The sequence below is a fragment of the Diceros bicornis genome, chromosome 15, assembly GCF_020826845.1.
Source record: "Diceros bicornis minor isolate mBicDic1 chromosome 15, mDicBic1.mat.cur, whole genome shotgun sequence".
Lineage (NCBI taxonomy): Eukaryota > Metazoa > Chordata > Mammalia > Perissodactyla > Rhinocerotidae > Diceros > Diceros bicornis.
In genome coordinates, this window is record NC_080754.1 from 49,783,133 (window position 1) to 49,803,141 (window position 20,009).

Here is a 20,009-nt window from a genome sequence, read left to right on the forward strand (position 1 = left end):
AACTTCACAATAAGAAATATATTCTGCGGCATACATGTGATTGCATATTATTAGTATTTAAATGTCCATGGGTCTAAATACAGAACATTAAACAAATAGTAGATTCAAAACAGCCAATCTACCAATAAAATCTAAATTACTGAATGGATTTACCTATATTTTAGCAATGCCTGACATGAATAGATATTAAATAACGCTGCTTTTTCAACGTAAAACAGCAATCACTGTGCTTTGAGAAGCAGAACATTTTTCCAAGAACAGGTGGAAAAGCACGGTACGGGGAATAAAAGGTTTTTAAAATACAATGACGAGTGTGTGATGAATTGGGAAATGAATTATTGTTGTGTCAAATGATATGTCGTGAAATTTTCTAATATTTCATCTTTTAACCATTTTTACATTGCTATGGAACAGGAAAATGCTACTGGTATTAAAGATGACTAAGTCTAGTGGGGAAAATCCTCTGCTCTCTATTTAAGTTGTGACCCTGAAACCAACCATATCTTTCTGGTAAGCGGAAACAATTCCACACGTAAGGTTATTTACACATGTAAGGTTACTATACAGAATGAGATTGGAAACCGAAAGGAAATAGTTTTTGCTCTTATTTAAGAGGAATGATGGAAACTTCGGTGACAATAGCCACTGATGTTAATCAATACTGGTGGATGTCATAATTCAAACACAGTTTTTGCAAAATGTGCTTCAAGTAATTCATTCTTTTATCTGACACTTCATAACAAAGTACAGTGAAATGTACCAAAATTTTCTTTGATTCACTTTATACATTTTTATTTTCAAGTATTCTTTATTATTACATAAGGAACATCAACCAGCAATTTAACAAAAACCCTGAGTCAAATTATTTTCTACTTGTTTTGTGTATCTGAAGCCTCAAGAGCTGAATAAAAAAGTCTTCACAAATTATGCTCATGTTTGAGAAGACAGGTGGCATTTATCGCCAGCTTTCTGAATTCGATATAAATCTATGCCCCTATTAAAAGTGCTGGTAAGGAATGGGTCTCAGCTTTCCTAATGGAGTAACAGTATTCTATCTTGATTTCACATAAACAGTTATTAAGTTCCTGGGAACATTACAGAAACCTACAGAGTATTGGAATCTATAACAGCCAGTGACCAATAACGTGTGGCTTTGGAAGAATTAAGGATCAAAAAGGGGTGTGACAAATGATCTGGCTATATTCCAATTATATTCTCTCTTGCGTGGGTTTATCAAGCGATCTGTTAATAGTCTTGCTGCTCAAATTATGGTCCACAGACCAGCAACATCAGCATCACCTGGGAGCTTGAACCCTCACCCCAGACCTACTGAATCAGAATCTGCATCTTAACACGTTCCCAGGTGATTCCCATGCACATTCAAGTGTGACAAGCAGTGACCCAGAGCTTCTGACTCACAGGCCTCAAGAGCTGACAGGTCATATTTCTTATCCTTCCATTATAACTTCTACAAAAAAGGCAGACAGGACATAGCCTTCAGTAGTGAGGTTGAGACTACTTCCCCTCTACAGTAAAACCATTAACACTTTAGTTTTCAATCACATAGAGACTCGATATTTGCGAACAGCACTGCCAATATCAAACATAAATACAGAACTTAAAACACTTTACAAGGCAAGATGATGCTTGAGAACTACAAATTTAAGATGAATACCACCACACACAAAATAAAATGTAAACTAGGGCTTATGTACCCTGAAGAACTAGGTAATGGGTATATGTTGGGCAGTTTCTACGACTGATTTTAAGAAAAATGTAGCTCACTGGTCACTGAATCATGCATGGAAACACGCAGAGGCAAGTAGACAGCCCAACTCTGATGAGCCACACAGGTCCATGCACACTGGGTCTTACCTGTTTGTACTCAGATTCTCTTCCAACCAATACCTGCAGAATGTAGTTGACAGGGTCGCCTTTCATTGGTGGTACCGTCTCCCATAAAATTTCACATGAATTTCCTTCCAACTGTGTTACTCGAGGTGCTGAAATACAAAATCCATACATCCTAGCTCAAAATTCAAAGTATCACATTAACAGTCAACAGTTTAGTAATATTAGCAAGAGAACACTTGTGCCGCCCTGAGAGGGGAGTTTACTTGCCCAGCATCCTATAAAATCAGCAGGACACTCTTACTCAGGGAAGATACTCCATGATTAGCAGCCATTGGTGAAAAACCTTTTGCTCATTATTCTATTAATAACTGCTTGGACTAGGTCGCATTTTTGTTATTTTTTCGATGGCTACTGAACACCTTCTATGATTAGGCCCTGTGCTAGGTACTTGGGGGAATGCAAAAATAGGTACGACAAACCCTGCTTTCGAGGAAATTAAGATCTAGTTGAGGGAAGGAGAGAGCAAGGTATGAGACAATTACAGAAAGAAACATAATATAATGCAGATTAAATGAGGTATAAACAAAATGTTAGGAAGTTCCAGGGGAGGAAAGTCATGTGTGCATGAGTCTAAGGAAGGTCTGAGGAACACGTGACATTTGAGGTAAATCCCAGAGAATGGGCACAGTGCGAGCTTTTAAAAATTAAGTTATCTTGGTGGCATAGTGGTTAAGTTCACACGCTCCACTTCGGTGGCCCAGGTTTCACAGGTTTGGATCCCGGGCATGGACCTATATGCACTGCCTGACAAGCCATGCTGTGGCAGGCGTCCCACATATAAAGTAGAGGAAGATGGGCACAGATGTCAGCTCAGGGCCAATCTTCCTCAGCAAAAAGAGGAGGATTAGCAAGAGATGTTAGCTCAGGGCTAATCTTCCTCACCAAAAATAATTTAAAAATTTTTATAAAAAATAAAAATTGTTATATTTATATTTTTTAGTTTATTTCTCACCTACTAGACTCATCATTCTGGTTTAAAGCTAAATTATATTAGTTTGTAGTAAAGCACTTAAAATGTTATAAAATTTTAAAATATATTCTCATAGCTTATGGGATATTTCTACAGCTTAATTCAGTATCTGCTATTTTTCTCTTTTGTAACTAGAATGTATAACTCCTCTCTCCAAACCTCCTCCTTCTTTAATTTCTAATTACTTGAAATTAATTCTTTAAAAGCAGTTGTTTCTATTTGCAATTCTGTACAATACCGTTTCAGGAAAATAAAGGTTTTCTTAAAAAAAAAATTTGGAATTAGTTGGCCAAAACTCCAAGCAATTTATGGAAAAACTAAATAAGGAATCTTATCAGACTAAACAGTTCTCAAGCTAAGACAACAATTTCCTGAGTCTAAGAAGAAGAGGATCTGATCACGTGGCAGTGGGAAGAAACTGTCCTTCCGAAGTAATGTACCATGAAATGCAAGTGCTATCAATTCAGTGTTCTAGTTTCCATGAAACGAATCTCCACCAACAGTCACTTTGAGAGGCAAAGTTAGTGCCAGAAAGACCTTGAAGTTTGCTAATTGCCGAATATGGCAAACCTTGTCAGAACAAACCCATCTGTCACAGTGTGTTCAGGAATCTCTTCTGTCACACTGAAAGGCGAGGCTGTACCAAAGGGCCAGGCACTTACTGCCCAAGTGACCCAGCAAGGCCTAGCATGTGTATACCCATTTCTACCAGCTTCTTAGTCACATTAAGAAGCAACTGCTCAAGAGCTTCTGGACTGCTGAGGGGCAGGGAAGCAGAGGGAAGGTATTTACCATACAGTACCCTGGGAGGAGCTATGGGAAACCTTCACAGAATCCAAACCAGATCCTGACCCCGATCCTGGAGGCCCCTCACACTCCTGTAAGGTACTCTGGGCCCTGGTGGTAGCTGATATGGCTCCTCCATGTAGAAGCAGTAAGTCAAATGGCCTTGCTCCTGGGGCCACATGCAGAGAGGACCTTTTTTACAGGTTGTGCTCACCCCCCGAGCCACCCAAATAATATAGCAAACCCTCACTTTACCCATGTAAAATCTGGTTCAGGTGGGCTGCTTGCTATCTGTCAGCCTCAGGGTCACTTTGGGAAGCAGCTGGATAAAATCACCAGTGCTGCCCATCCCCACAAGATAGGCAGCGGGGACCTTCACAAGAATCACGCTACTGGGGACAGAAGGGGTGCAGGCTCAGGAGTCCATGAGGGGCTGGGCCTAGGTTCGGTGCTGGGCAGGAAGGGCTGAGCCAGCTGTGCAGAAGGCATAACTCTGAGGCTGGAAACAGGAGATGAGGGCTCGGCAGACCCGATAGAAGGAGAACCTGGGTGGAGAGGCTTGTGCTCATTCCCCGATTCCATGAAGGGAGTAAACTAGTCACTCACAAGACTCAAGACAAATACCCAAGGAGATGAGAACAGGCCACTGCTGCAGCTTTCCGAAGGCATCTCTCCACAGCGAGAGCTGTGGGCCAGAGGAACAGGCTGCCGAAGTTGCCTACATCAGTCTCTAATCTCTAGGCACCAACGCCATCCAAAGATGAATGCCAACTTCTGCTCCTCCTGAATGTCTCTGGGAAGGGAGATTCTCAAACCTTCTGTGGTAAACTGTCATAAGTGCTATAACACCAGGAATACACCTGCATTTCTAACCCCAAGTCTGTCACTTGGGTCGGTTTCTTGTCTTTGTCCCTCTATCCACTGTGGGGATAAGACTGTCTCACTATTAAATTATTTATAATAATTATTTATAAATACTTGAGAAAAGTCATTATCGGTAGGCCCTCTCCTTTAATTTAGAAAGTTCTTTTGTTTCTATCTTGCTGATATTAGAAATATTAGAAGAGTATATTCATTTAAGGTCAGAATCGAGCCTTTTACTCTAAATCCCAACGTTTCCTTACTCTCACAGAAGAGCTGCCAGAATATGCTGTCTACAAACCTTTGATGGTGGGGGGGACACTCTTGGTTGTGCTGAAGGTGTAGGTTTCCGAGAATGGTCCTTCCCCAGCCTGGCTTGCTGCCTGGATTCTGAAGGAGTAACATGTGAATTCTGTCAGTCTCTGGACCTTGTAGGTGTGGCTGGGTCCTCTGTAGATTGAAATAAACCTAGAGGAGGGACCAGACAGAATCCATTAGCCGCCTGAAATTAATTATGATACAAACTAGTGGAGCAGACTGGGCCAACTTGGTAAATGCTTTTCATACAGTCTGAATTAATCACCCAGTTGCTATGTTATGGTTAAGTTTAATGTCTAATATATGTTTACATAAAAGACAAATGCAAATTTAAGCACATATAAAGCTTAGAATGAGATCCCTTTAAATATGGTATAGATTCTAGAAATAGCAGTTGTTCATGCTTTTATTTACTAACAAAAAAACAAATTTCAAATTTTTCATAATGGTCATATCTACATAATCTAATACTGTTAACTTAGCTTCTACTATGTTCTAGGCAATGGAGTTAATGTTAACTGAGCACCCGAGAAATACAACGTCCTCTTTACCCGAATTTTCCAAATAAATGTGGTTTAGCTAGAAAATTCTTAATTTAACTCTTATCTTTCCAAGAGCTTTCAAAGCCCCTTTCCCAAACTAGTAAGAAGACATTTAGGATTACAGATCTTTGAGAAAATAAGTAAAAAGAAAAAAAATTACTTTGCTCAGAATCATCTATTAGGTTAATCAAAATAACAGGAAAACAGCACAAGTGAGCTGGACAGCTTAGACTGGCAGTTCCTGGATCCTCCTCCCATCTGAACCAGGACTCTTTTGTACTTCTCTGCTAACTAATATGTCCATGAGACTTAACCATAGAAGGCATGAAGATAAAAAATAAGGCCTTATATTTCAAGTATTTTCCCTTAGGATCTTGAAAAATTAATATTTTCAAAGTGAAACAGGATATTTAGAACGACAATATACTGTCATCATTCATCTTTTTATGTCATTTCCAAAATTGTACAGTTAACTATAACTTCTCATAAGCTATCCAAGATCTTTAGCAGATACAGGATCTGAATCCTGCTGGTCCAGAGACACTTTGAGACCCACTGCATGAGTTAGTCCTACCACACTGCCTTGTTCCTACACAGGTCAGTCGGTTCTCCCAGTTTCCAGTGCCTCGTCACAGCATCTGAGGACAATCCGCTGTCTTCAGATCCTGCTGGAAGGCGGTCAATGATATACTCACAATTCAAAATGTCTGACTCTTAGGCCAATTTGGCATAAGGGGTGAGCAGAATTTATGCATTCATTTAGCAAACATTTCTTGAACATCTGTGGTGTGTTAGGCTCTGTGGATTCAAAGATGAATAAGACCTAATAGTGTGGGTTAGCTGGTCCTGTTGTGGGCAGGCTTTTTGGGAGAGCAGCAGCTCTTTCGTGTGCTAGAGAACAGTCCCTCTGGATGGATAGAGATTAAACAACTTGCTTACAAAATCTGTCAGAGTCAACGCTTACTTTAAAATATCCATGTGTTTATCAGCCTTTGCAATTGAATTCCTGAGCCCCTGTTATTTCACCTACTTAATGTTCCTTCCGCTTTGCTGTATAAGGAAGCATCTTCTACTGAATGCTGAACATTTTTATTTCAGGGAAAGCCAGAGTCCAGGCTGAAACCCACAAATACCATGGGAACCTATCTAGTGCTCTTGACACACCACCACCTTAATGAAGACACCCTTGTTAATGCCAGAGGCAAACAGCCATTTATTAACTCAGCCTCACCTGGGCTAGAATCTCTAATTGGAGTAATTGTCCTTAATTATACCACAAAATGGAAGTCATAGTTTAAGTAGTAAAAGTGTCACATCTTCATTACAAACCAGCAACAAAGCCTGTTTTTGTGTGTGTGTGTGTGTGTGTGAGGAAGATCAGTCCTGAGCTAACATCCATGCCAATCCTCCTCTTTTTGCTGAGGAAGACCGGCTCTGAGCTAACATCCATGCCGATCTTCCTCCACCTTATGTGGGACGCCGCCACAGCATGGCTTGACAAGCAGTGTGTTGGTGCGCGCCTGGGATCCAAACCCAGGCCGCCAGCAGTGGAGCAACGCCTGGTTTTTAAAGGAGTTTGCAGAGGACTACTAGCACAGCACTGCTTGCCCCGTGCCCTGCTCCAAGGAGAGTGTTTCCTTTTGAAAATAAGTTCAATATGCCTATGCAGGCAGGACCACTCGCGGTCACATTTACGGAAGCAGATTCAGGCTCTAATTCTGTAGAGCCACCTAAACAGAGCAAACAGCATACATATCAATTTTCAAGAATATCAAAATCTGCTGTTTCTAGAGGAGCTATCTTGTTCCTTTAACTCGCCTTGCTCTTGTGCCACAGCATTTTATTAATCTTTTAAAATTGATTCCTATTTATAAAAAGCACTGTAGAAACAGGTGATAGTAACAAGGAACTTTAAAATTTTGCCATTAGGGCATTTGTCTGTGTCTGGGGATAGTGTTACTTAGAAATACAAGAAAGGCTACATTTGTTTCTAGAAAAAAGCTGGAGTGACTGAAGCTTCTGAAGGAGGCATTTGCTCAGAGGATTTCAGGTTCAAGTTTAATCACCTTGCATTCAGGGAAGGTGGGTTCAGGCAGCTGCAGGAATTTCTGCGGCTGGAATTTCCCTTGGACAGGAAGTTAGGAACTGGCAGCCTGGAGCTCCCAGCAGAAGAGTGCTGAGAACAGGAGGGAAAGGGGTAGCTCTTCCCCCTCCAGTCTTTTCTAGAATAAGTGTGTGTCTCACCAGTCCTTTAATTTAGCCCACTGTCTACTCTGGCAATAATAAATCATGAGCTGCTTGCTGCTCTGACGAAAGCTGTCACTGCTTTGTCTGACCTCCTTACCCCCCACAAAAGGTATGGGGAGAAATGCTTGGGGGAAGGAGAGTTCTCTTATTTTGTTCTCAAAATGTCTATGAGAATAGCCAAAATGTATAGCGGTCAATTCCTATGTCACGTAATTAACTAGGTACAGGGCCCTCAAGAGGTGGAGGGAAGGTGATGGGTATAACACAGGCTCCCTCCTGAGTAAAAGAGGCATGGGGCTGGGGAGCAGAGACATCCGGAATCCTAAGAGTTTGGGAAGAAACATTCCAAGACAGCCAACATCAACGGTGTCACTCCCACACCAAATGCCCACCTAGAGAAACAGATGTACCGTGTCCTCCTGGGGCCCGCATCCTCAGGTGGACACACAGGCCCAAGGTGAGAAGGAGCTGAGCATAAAGCAAGACAGTTGTACCCACTGCCTTCTGAGGACCTTCCCCTAATCCTCTCGCCCTGATGTGTGACCGAGAGCTGCAGGAGCCATTAGACAGAGACAGCAAGTCTGCATGTTGTGTAAAAGCTCACACTTTTCTCACTTGAAAAGTTTCCCCTCCCTCTGCTTCTTAAGGAAGCAAAAGAGGTAACAGCAGAAAGAAAACTGCACGAATAAGACTGTGAGGTGACAGACGTGAGAGAAACTCAGTATTAATACTTTTTATAATATAGAAATCATTTATCATAGTTATTTCTAATTTCATATTATTTTACTCTTTTAACAAAGAAATTTATTAAATGCATAAGTATACAGATTCTAGTTCAACTCAACATACAAGTCAGTTTATCAATCAGAAAATTCTTCATAAAATTTCACCTGTCAATTTTAGGTTTCTGAAAATATGACCTTCATACGATAATAGCCAGTTTAGCACTTTCAGTCTAATTTTAAGGGTTTCAAGGGTTTTAATTTTGAAAGCTTTAAGGGGTAACACTGGTTGTATGTTTCTCTACACCCCTCTGGGTACCTGATACGCTCTCAGTAAATGTGGGTCCTGCAACCAGAATTGCACTGCAGACTACAAGACACTGGCACCTTATTCAGCCTCTTGGTGCCCGTTTTCTCCCGTCAATAAAGATGATCACAGAAGCTACTGCTGTGAGAGATGATCATAGAGCTGCTGTGAGGTTTAAACACTTAATAAAACAGAAGTGCTTAGAACAGTCCTGACATACAATAATCGCTCAATATGTGTTAGTTTTACAGTCATGTGTCAATGATGGGGATATGCTCTGAGAAAGGCGCTGTTAGGTGATTTTGTCACTGTGTGAACATGATAGAGTATACTGAAGGGGCCCAAATTTGCCACTTGAAAATGTCTCTTTAACATGAGGATTATTCTAGGCTGATTATTTTTTTAATTTTTTGGTGAGGAACATTAGCCCTGAGCTAACATCTGTTGCCAATTGTCCTTTTTTTGCTGAAGAAGATTGGCCCTGGGCTAACATCTGTGCCCATCTTCCTATACTTTATATGTGGGACGCCTGCCACAGCATGGTTTCATAAGCAGTGCATAGGCCCACACCCGGGATCTGGACCTGTGGACCCTAGGCAGCCGACGTGGAGCCCATGAACTTAACCACTACGCCACTGGGCCGGCCTAGGCTGATTATTTTTAAGAAGCAAAGCCTCAGAAAGTTTTTCTTGTTACCTCCCCCTTAACTGCCTAAAAGAATTCAGATTAAAAAAAAAGCCTGTCCTCAAGAAGCAAGCTATCACCTTAGCATAACGTGAACTGGGTGGTGGATGGGGAGGAACCTAGAAAAGCCTGTTTGTTGGACTCCCTCTGTGTTCTTCTGTTTCTGTGTGGCCAAACATTGTTGTCCAAAGGTTTGCTCCTTTTCACCTACCTGTGAATTGCCTTCCTTCCTTTTGAAGTCCCTGACTATCCCCACCCCCAACATCTTCTTTTGTCTTTAGCTGAGGATGGTATTTAAGGTGAGGGATTCAGCCATTTTGGCAAGTTACTCAGTTTTCCTAGGTTTCTCTCACATATACCTATTATTAATCTTTTGTTTGTTTTTCTCTTGCTAACCTGTCTCATGTCAATTTAATTCTTAGACCAGCCAGAAGAACCTAGAAGGGTAGAGGAAAAGTTTTTCCTTCCCTACAATATTTATGCAAACCTACATGGTGTAGCCTACTGCACACCTAGGCTATATGGTACTAATCTTATGGGACCACCGTTGTATGTGTGGTCTGTCGTCATGCAGCACATGACTGTAATCACCTTATAATGCTGAGAAGACAGAATTTTAAGGAAGAAACCCCACTCTCCCTTCTGAGAGACCATCTACATCACTGTCGGCTAACACTGAGGTTATTTTCTTTTCTCCAGGGCAGAAAGTCAGCTGTGAGGAAAGAGGCTGCCCTGCAGACCAGGCCCTGGCAACAGCCCCAGACATCAGCCGTGGGGCTCCATAGGCGAGGCCATTTACCCTCTCACGTCAGTGAAGCAGAGGCAAGAGTAACTCCCCCTGTGGTGGGATTCAGTTTGATAGCTCATGTAAAAGCCCCAGTCCCCACACAGAGTAGGCCTCAAATAAAAGTCTTTGATCCTAAATTTCTTTCTGTATATGCTGACAGTAACTCCTGTTTCAAACAATAAAGGCCAACCAAAAGAAAATAAAACACACGCAAGCTAACACAAAAAGAATAGTTTCCCTCTTTCACTCCAAATCTGTAATTATTTTCCATCATTCCAAGAGGCAGAAGAAGAAAGAATCTTCTGTCTTCCAAGCCACTGATTTATGCCAGTCGCACGGTGGCCTCTCTAGGAGGCTCCATAAGTTAACACCCTGTGGCTTGAACCACTTGGCGAGAGATTAAAAATATTCATCAAATATTTGTTTTACAAAGACCAACTTAATTTTTTCTCTCTTCTAAATCTTTATTTTATTAAGACCAACTTCATTGTAAAATTCATTCATTAGTAAGCCAGAGGCCTTTGCTGAGAGAATTAAATACGCTATTCGTCCTAAGACACGATTGAGGACTCGGCATTTTAAATGAACCAAGGACTCAGAGCTTAGAGCGTGGCTTCGCCATGAAGAGGAGGGCAGCAGCCATTCAGCCTTCCTGACCCCTCCCCTCCCCCTTATATTTAGAGCACCCAGGTCAGTGCCTGGACCCCACCCATGTTCAAGCACCACAGGCCCCGGAACGTGAGTCACAGCCAGAGGCCGACAGCAGTCCTGTTGTCTTGATGGCCCTGACCCATACTACTTGAGTGTGCGTGGCCCCAAGCCTGGGGCAAGGGAGGAGATCCCTGGATGGGAAGAAATCAACTGGGAATGGGGAGGACCTGAGCAGCTGAGATGCCCACATAGCCAGCAGGAGATGGTAAAAAAAAACTCTCATGGAGACCTCAATCCCTTGATTTCTGAGGGTGGGTGTGGCCCTGGCAACAAGGGACGCACTGTGTGGGAAGTCTGCTTTCCCTGGCCGCTCCCCTGGTCTGTGGTGCCTGTAAAGATTGGGCTGCCCTTCCCTTCTCCCTGCCTCCCCCACTGTTGGCGGGAAGTGGTGGGGCACAGCGACTTGGACCCAGGAAGACTGAACACGAATCTCAGCTCTGCCCTTTACTGCTAGATCACTCACCCCTGCTAAGCATCAGTTTCTCCCATCTGCAAAACAGAGACACGATCCACCACACAGGTTGTTTTACAAGTCAGTGCAGAAACGGGGGTAAAAAGCTCAGCACCGAGCCCAAACATAGCACGAGTTCAATCCATGGTATCAGTGACTCCGGACTCTGTACCAGGACTGCCACAGGTCGCCCAGTCAGGCTGAGGTGTCCCGAGGACCACCGCGGCTCTCAACTCCTGCCACGCAGGCCTCTCTCCAGGTTACTGGGGCCATTACTGGCTTACGTCCCAGCAGGAAGAGGTCCATCTGAATCTGTGATGTTCAGCTGCATTTGTTACGGCCTGTGCTAGACATACAATTCTCCCCAAAATGAGTTAATCTGGTGACCAAGGAGTAAAAATGAAATGTTCACTCTGTTATTTTTATTACGTGAAAGCTCTTGTGCCACAAAAACACAATGAAATAAATATGTATAACAGGTGGCATGGTTCCTGAAATGTAGTACATGCTCAACAAAGTCACTAAGTTTAATATCAATTCAGGTTGAAGCTTACGTAGCCACAGGGGTCCCCTGTGGTATCACAGCTCCTTAGATGTCACCCTGGAACCCTGGGCCCACACTGGCAGTGCCTCTGAGGGGTCTTCTACTCCATCCTCAATCCCTGCTGCTCATGGCCACATATCTTTGGAGGCATCAGCCCCATGACCCAGGGCTCCTATAAGACCAACTAAGGGGACAGGTGTGGAAACACTTATGGGCTCCACCGTGGTCCTGCCCCATTGGTGCAGGGGCTGAAGGTACAGTGGGTAATCACAATCCTTGCAGTCAGCAGACTTGAGTTTGAGTTCAAGTTCAACAGCCTGGTGATCCTGGGTTCTATAGCCAGGTAAGCTGTTTCCTCCTTTGTAAGATGGGTGTAATAGTGCCTGCTCCTCAGAGGGTTGTTGTGAGAATCAAATGGGACAACGCAGAGAGAATCCATTACAAAATGCCTAGCACTTGTGAATGCTTGATAAATATTAGCTGTTATTGTTAATAATACTAATGTTATTAATAACAAAGCACCAAGGTTCATGAATGATTTACCTCATTTCTCAATGGTGGAGAAGCCTGAAGCATGTCCCCAGAGTGGCATCCCTCTCACTCACATTCCCTCAGGCTTTCCTGAGGTGGAGAGAAAGCTGTGCATGTGAGTACCACCCACCTCGTCCTGGTGGACCCAGGCCAAGACCTGCTGCTGAAATCAGATGAAGATGGGAGCAGCAGGTCCTACATAAGAGCTGCCCATTAATGGAAATTTGGGCATTTTTACTTAGGGAAAGGAAAAATGGGGGGGAAATGCTGTCTTGTGCTAAAAATATTTACTTGGAAGGGGAAAAACAAACAAGGTAGAAGGTTGGGTGGGTCACTGAGAGTTTACAGTCTAAAGGAACTCTTTATGGCTCTGCCCCAACCTGCTTCAGTTTTCATTATGTCTTCTTGAAACTAAACACTTCAACGGTAATGAGCACACATGGGTTTAAATGCTGGCAATTTATCAGTGATTTTAAAAAATGTTCTATGTATCTGTGAATACAAAATGATTCTGCTAGCCTGTCAGAGTACTGCCTGGGGGTACAAAGACCTACAGAGACCCTGGATACAACGCGGAGTCTATCACCTTCACTATGGATGTGAACAAGTGGATGACTCTCCAGGTTGAGTCCAGACATTCTCCATAATAGTAAATATCTTATTCACCCGGCAGGAATTTTTATGAGATCCAAATGAAAGGACCAAGTAATACCTTTAACCTCAGTATTTTAGGCTTAACATTATGAAAGATGCTTTTTTTGCATTAATGTGCAACTGCAGGAAGAAACTCAGACATGTTACATCTTTAGATGTTTATTTTAAATCATTTCAGAGGAAAATGATGATATATAAAGAATTTAATTTTAAAATCTGTTTCCTTAAAACAGTTTTGTTTCAAAAGAAACATCCAAGAATGCTCTGGATGGCTTATAACTTAAATTCGCAGTAGGAAATAAGAGAGCATGCTAAGGTTTTTGTGTTTACCACCTTGTTGCTATCTTATAATCCCTAGGCCCACTACAGGCCAACAGCAGCCCATTAACATTAACTCCTCAGAATGATCTAACCCATCGACCTAAAATGACCTAGTCTACTAAAGGCTGCAAATGGCACATTTCAAAACATGTTTCACAATATCACAAATCAACAGCTGTTAGGAAGCTCAGTACAGCTCTAGTCCTTAACAATGACGTGTCATTGCCTTTATTTTTTTCTTTATTTCCCTGGGCTCCATGGATTGTGTGTATGAATTTCCTATGTTACTAAAGTGATGTTTGGGAGTGGAGGATGTTCAAAACAGGAATGGGTAGTATGTGCCCTCATGCCACACAAAACACCGAGTCCTGTCATGGCTATGCAGAAGCAGAGGGAAGCAGATAGGAGCAGATGGCATCATGTGGGGCACCTGAGGCAGGGAAGGTACATTTCCTAAACTGGTTTTGATGTTGGTGCGAGTCCCCGTCTGCAGACTGAGCACGGAAGTGCCAAGAGTGATTTCCAAAAGACCACCGAGGAAAGGAGTTAATTGCCTGCCCCTATGTCCCCAGCTGCACATGGAACTTTTGCCTTGTGAGCAATCGGGCTGCAATACTTTTTGGTTATGTTCCTTTTTATGCCCCTTTTCTAAGAAATAAAATGTCACTATAGCTACTGATGAAACTCTTTAGCCTTATGCAAAAATATGAATAATTGCACATTACTCAGCCATATGATCTGAGCAATATAAGCAGGAGTGGGTTCTATAAGAGGCATACCTTGAGAAAGTACACTTCTGTAGTGCTCATATACCCTGGCCACTTTTATTAGTTGCCTAGTATCTATTTTTTCAGGGTTCCTTTATGCAGATTGTTTTCTGTCCCTCTCTAACAATCAACAGGCAGTCATACCGTACACATTACAAAGCCCCTCCGACTTTGCTGGCTGAAGGGAAAGTGTCCTGGGCATAAGGGCAGAGTTAATGGAGAGCAAGTGGTAATTACCCACTATTGGAGCCCTCTCCCCCATTCCCATTTTGCTGGAGCCTTGCTTTAAAATACACTGGCTGTCTGACTAAACCTGAACAACAGATTAACCATCAGTGCATTCCTGGAACTTAAGTTCCTCTCGCCTCAGTGCTGCGTACAATTATTGGGAACATGGACCCACGAGGGTGAGGACGAGAATCAACATCAACTCAAATTCTGTTATGGTAGCATAACATTTCATTCCAATAACACAGACAAATGCATCTTCAAAATTATCAGTACAGAATTACAATCTTAAAATGCATGAGCTGATCTTGTTATTCTAATCCCTGTATTAGGTTAACAAAGCATTATGAAAATGTTTACTTTGGGTATATATTTTTCTTGCATACAGAGGAACCAAAGACATTCAGATCTTCTGTGCCAGATCTGCTAAGAATAATAGCTTAATCACTCTTTGGCTGAACTAATGTAATTTTTGTTTTTCTGTTGGAATTAAATAAAATCTCTTGTGCTGTCTGCTCATTGTTTCATGTTAATTTATTTTCCCAGCACGAAAAGCTCCTATAGGTAGGTCACATACCTCATGAGACCTAGGCACATTGTAGTAATTCAAGAAAAAACTGCTGATTGAATGATCATAATCTAATTGCTAGAAATAAACTTAGTCCTATAAATATAAAGCATTGCTTTGAGGCTGCTATATAAACATGAGTCATAGTCAGTGACCTTGGACTGGGAACCTTGGGGATCAAAAGCCCATTCAATATATGGGAAACATATGTCCTGTTCAAGGGGAAAAAAACTTTCAACATAACAAGTCCAGGTGATCCAGAAGCATTCTACATTGATTTACCTTGAGGCAAGAATTTGGGCAAGATGCCCTTTTGGGATCCCTTCTATTTACATGAAATAGCCCCAAACTTTAAAAAAGATGCACGTGTAAAAGTACTAGAATAAAAGAGGCATTTCCTTGGAAAAACAGCCAGGGCACGTTACTGTGCTTTGGAGACTGTATCCTTGGTTTCCATCCAATCCTGAGTCCTTATCACTAGTCTCCATCCTAAGGCTCTCTTGCATGAGATTCTAAGATTGGGACCCTTTTAAGACTCACCCAACCTGTTACCTTCCTTGAGAAGTCTTGTCTGTTCATTGAATTTTAAGCCTACAAAGAAGCCATTCTTCTATCCTCCTATACTCTGTCCATATGTCAATCTTTAAGCCTTTCACATCAAGATTTGCTTGAATGTATCTGTGTCTTCTACCTATCCCCCAGCAGACTGTGCGCTCCTCAAGGGCAGGGAACTATCTTGGTCATCTTTGTCCAATACTTAAGCATTGTTCCTTTCTTTGCATATATAAACCTCCCGATAATCATAAGTTAAAATCAAGTCAACTTATCAAAAACAACATATTTGTTCACCTGGATGGTGTAAGGCTTTGGTAGAAATCCTATCATGAAAGAAAATATTTCACTTTTTATTCAAGAACTAAATAATGTAGATACAAGTTCTAAGCCTGGCACTTTGTAGGTGCTCAATGAATAGAAGTTTCCTTTAGAAAGTTTGAAAATATATTTTTGGCCAAACATTATACTTAGAGATCTTTGAATCACTTCAGACTTTTTGATTGAGAGGCATATAAATAAAATAATAAACCAGCACATCACAGATGCAAAACCTGAGGGGTATGGGACATTAAGTGGTCACTCTTATGGAAAGTCAGTCTCTTTTTTATTATTTTCTTACTTGTCAAAAGCAGAAGGCAAAATATGAAGGAAAAAAGAGATAACACGCCCCAATCATTTACAAGAGACATCTTTTTGTAAAGAATTTAGCTCATAAATGACCTACAAATGACTGTTGCTTTAAGGTGAAAAAGCTGGGAAAGACCTCCGAGTTCATCTTCTAGTTCAACCTCTAGTTCACGGACGAGGAAAAAGCAAGACCAATAGCTTTGCAGCTCAAATTGACTCAACTCTTTAACCTGACAATTACCAACCATGGAGTTATTAATTTTCATTGTGCTTCTGTTATAAAATATGTTTTAAGACGAAGACTACTTTCATAGCCGACTAGGACAGCTGTACTACTCAGACATCGGCAGCTCTCCTTTCAAACGCCCACAGTCACCAGTGAGGAAAGTACATTAAAACCACAATTACATCTAATCTCCGGTTCTCACCTTGGTCACAAGCAGGACATATAATATTTTTGCCACATTCATAAAAAGAACTTATTAGTGGTTAATATGAAAACAATGCATATGCTAAACAATATGGGCACTTTCCCCTAAAGCCACAAATAGAAACCACTCTAGCAACAAGTTTAAGAAAAAGACGGCCACCACTTTGGAAGAAGACACTGTTCCTTTCACCTGGACAGGCTAGGTCCAAGTCCTAAAGAACCTCGAGGAAACTAGAATTGACAGAGACAGGCTAATAACAAGTATTATGCTGTATCCAACTCAAATGATTTCTCCCTGATCCTCACGAGTCAAGTTCCAAAGTTAGAGGCTTGGATTCAAGGGGCCATTCACTGTAAGAGTTCAGTTTCAAGACACTAAGGAAGGTCATCTTCAAACTCAAATTAGGCCAAGTTTCATCCTATTAAATCCCAGGAAAATTATTCCACAAATAGAACGAGAATTTATTATGCTCTGTATTCCCATTACTTCAATAATTTTCTGAGAGCATTGACAAATCTAATTTAAAAAAGATAAATTTGGACTCTAGCTCATAAAATTAAGAAAAATACTGTTCCTAATGGTAAGTTTTCTTAAATTGCCATTTAAATTTAGGCAAGTCATTTATTTGATTAACAAGGCCAGCCTTGGGCTTTTTTTGGAGGAAAGAGCACGTACTGATTACCAGATCCTGCAGTATTTTCTGTCTGGCATATTTAAATGTCTCACAACAGCAGACCCATTTGAACTAGTGCTCATGGAGCTTTTGTTCTGAGCATCTTATCTGTACAGTTCTCCCTACGAGGCATCTCAGGTGGCTGTCCCGCACGGGGCAGGACTGCAGCAAGATGGAGATGGCTGCTTTGGTGCAGAGCTGTCGCTCCCCGCCCAGTCCTGGAGGTAACAGTAGAGGCAGCTGCACAGGGAGTCAGGAGGCACAGGCTCTGATCCCAGTTCTGCCACCAGCTTCAACAACGTTTCTTGGGCTTCGCTTTTTCTCAAACAGTACAACTAGAAGATATTGTCTAAGGAAGGTTCTCTGTACCACCAATGGAAGCCAAAAGCCCAAGAAAAAACATAAAGGCTCGTTTACAAATTTCCCTAAATGCTAGCTTTATATATTTATCATGATTTCTGTTAGTTCATAAGTCCTGTTCTTGCCAGCCCTCTCCAGTCGAGGAGTCCCCTGCCAGTAAAATAATGAGTCCATGAAAACGCATCCAAAGGCACATAGCACAGTAGTGAGTATGCATTTCATCTCTAATGAACCTACTAAAAGAAGCCTTACTTTCTCTGTGCTTTCTACACCAGGACTAGTTTCCAAAAGGACAACCACTTTTTGTTCTTCTGAGGTCAACCTTTGCCAGGTCCTTCAAAGTCAAGTTCAAACGTCATCTGTTTCAAAAAGCCACTCCTGATCTTTGCAACCAGATTGTCTCTGCCTTCTCCAAACTCCCAGAGCACTTTTCTCCAATGGCACAAAGGTTCCATGACCCTTTGTGGGTTGATATTATGCTCCTGGAGGCAGGGCCTTGCTTTTTTCTTGATCTTGGTCTCCACTGAAGGCCCACCTCAAACAGTGTCTTCCACACAGCAGGACTCCATTGCACTGAAATGAATCAAAGCACTCGAGTACAGAGTGGGGGGCAGAGACTGGATAGGGGTTTCTGGGCTAACTAAAACCAGTTCCTTGTGTAAAGGAACAGGACACTATTCTGCATAAATGGGAATGACAGAAATACTTCTACACTAACTGGTTCTGTGCTCCAGCATGTATGCCATAGGGAGGGAGCAGCATGGGTCTGTTCCATCAGGTTGTCTTGGTTCTATGCTGATTGCTCGCCTCCTTCACCTGATTCTCTGATTTGGACTTTTGGTAACAGAACACTCTGTTATCATTAACTTTTGCTCTGCATCTGAACTATCTCTAAATACAGTTCAGCTGCCCATCTTCTGATAGGCCATTTTCAGAGGAAATGACGTTAGGTTAAACAAATACTACGTGAGGGGCTGGATTTGATTTCCGTGGCCAAGAGTGTTTCCTGGGCATGGAATCTTATAAAGAATTTTTTAACCTATTTGCTCTGGTTAATGTGATATTGCATTGCCCATAGTTACAGAGTACATCCCCATCTGTACATCACCACAGCTATTTCAGATTGGTAAACATGTTTGTCCTGATGGCTACTGAATATTTAAAGAGGTAACATCTCTTTCTGAGTCGTATTTCCCTCGGCACTCATGACTATTATAACACTATTACATAGTGCAGACTTGAATTTGACAATTTACTTTTGAGATAATTTCTCTCCATTATCTGGCTTTATGAAAGAAAAAACAAACACATATATTATCACATGTAGGGAAATCAGGATCTTCAGAATGTTGGTTTAGAAATTCCAAATGGAGAATGGTGTAAAAATGCAGGACCTGAAGACGAAGGAAATCTTTGAACAAGGAGGAAGAGTGTTTTCGAGGACAAGTGAACAAGTAGGACGTTGAAGCCACAGAATTTCCCCACATCACCTCACCCCACCTCACCTCTTGTTTCTGTCCTCCAGCTGTAGCGTGTACACCATCTCATCAGCAGCATGCGTCTTGGTGTTACTGTCTCCCCATTTCAGCTTCAGGCTCTGAGGCCCGGCCGCAGCACATTCGAGCCTAGGAGGCAAGGGTGGTAATGGCCGAGTTTTTGCTTTAATGAACTGACTAAAGGGTCCAGCTCCAATTTCATTTATGGCCTGAATTCTGATCCTGGAAAAAGGAAAAAAATAAAAACATTGCAGGTTTAAGCAGCAGTGATCACTCATTTGAAATAAACATTGTGGAGTATTTTTTCCGTGCCCCTAAAGCAGTATCATGAAATAAAGAAAAATAAGTTAAAGTAATTCAAGACAAACAGAGAAAAGGGGAGCTCACCCAAAGTGATCTATAGATATAATGCAATTCCAATAAAATTCCAGCAGGATTCTTAGTAGATATAGATAAGTTGATTCTAAAAGGTATGAGGAAAGGCAAAGGCACTAAAATTGCTAACACAAATTTGAAAAATAAGAAAAGTTGGAAGAGTCATGCTATCTGATCTAGGACTTACTATAAAGCTACAGTAATCAAGACAGTGTGGTATTGGTCAAGAGACAGACACATAGATCGATACAAGAGAATCGAGACTCCAGAAACAGATCCACACAAATACGGCCAATTGATATTTGACAAAGGTGTAAAAGCAATCAATGGAGAAAGAATAGCCTTTTTAACCCGACGGTGTTGGAACAACAGGACATCAAGAGGAAAAAGAAGATCTCAACCTAAAGCTCATATCTTATATAAACCTTAGCTCAGAATGGATCACAGATCTAAATGTAGAATGTAAAATACAAAACTTTTCAGGACAAAATATTTGTTACCTAGAAGTAGGTAAAGAGTTTTTAGATATGTGAAAAGTATGATCCATAAAAGAAAAAATGAAAAATTGGACTTTATCAA

The 20,009-nt window shown here is 41.6% G+C and overlaps 1 protein-coding gene across 5 annotated transcripts in view; it reads right to left on the bottom strand.

The window, feature by feature from the left end:
• FNDC3B (fibronectin type III domain containing 3B) overlaps nucleotides 1–20,009 on the bottom strand; it is a 333,064-nt gene that overhangs the window by 15,239 nt on the left and 297,816 nt on the right. For all 5 annotated transcript variants that reach the window (XM_058556347.1, XM_058556346.1, XM_058556344.1 and 2 more), the window contains 3 exons: nucleotides 19,065–19,277; nucleotides 4,833–4,999; nucleotides 1,876–2,003 (listed from right to left, as the gene is read on the bottom strand). In XM_058556347.1, the coding sequence (XP_058412330.1) occupies nucleotides 1,876–2,003; nucleotides 4,833–4,999; nucleotides 19,065–19,277 (508 nt within the window). The remainder of the gene's footprint in view (nucleotides 1–1,875; nucleotides 2,004–4,832; nucleotides 5,000–19,064; nucleotides 19,278–20,009) is intronic.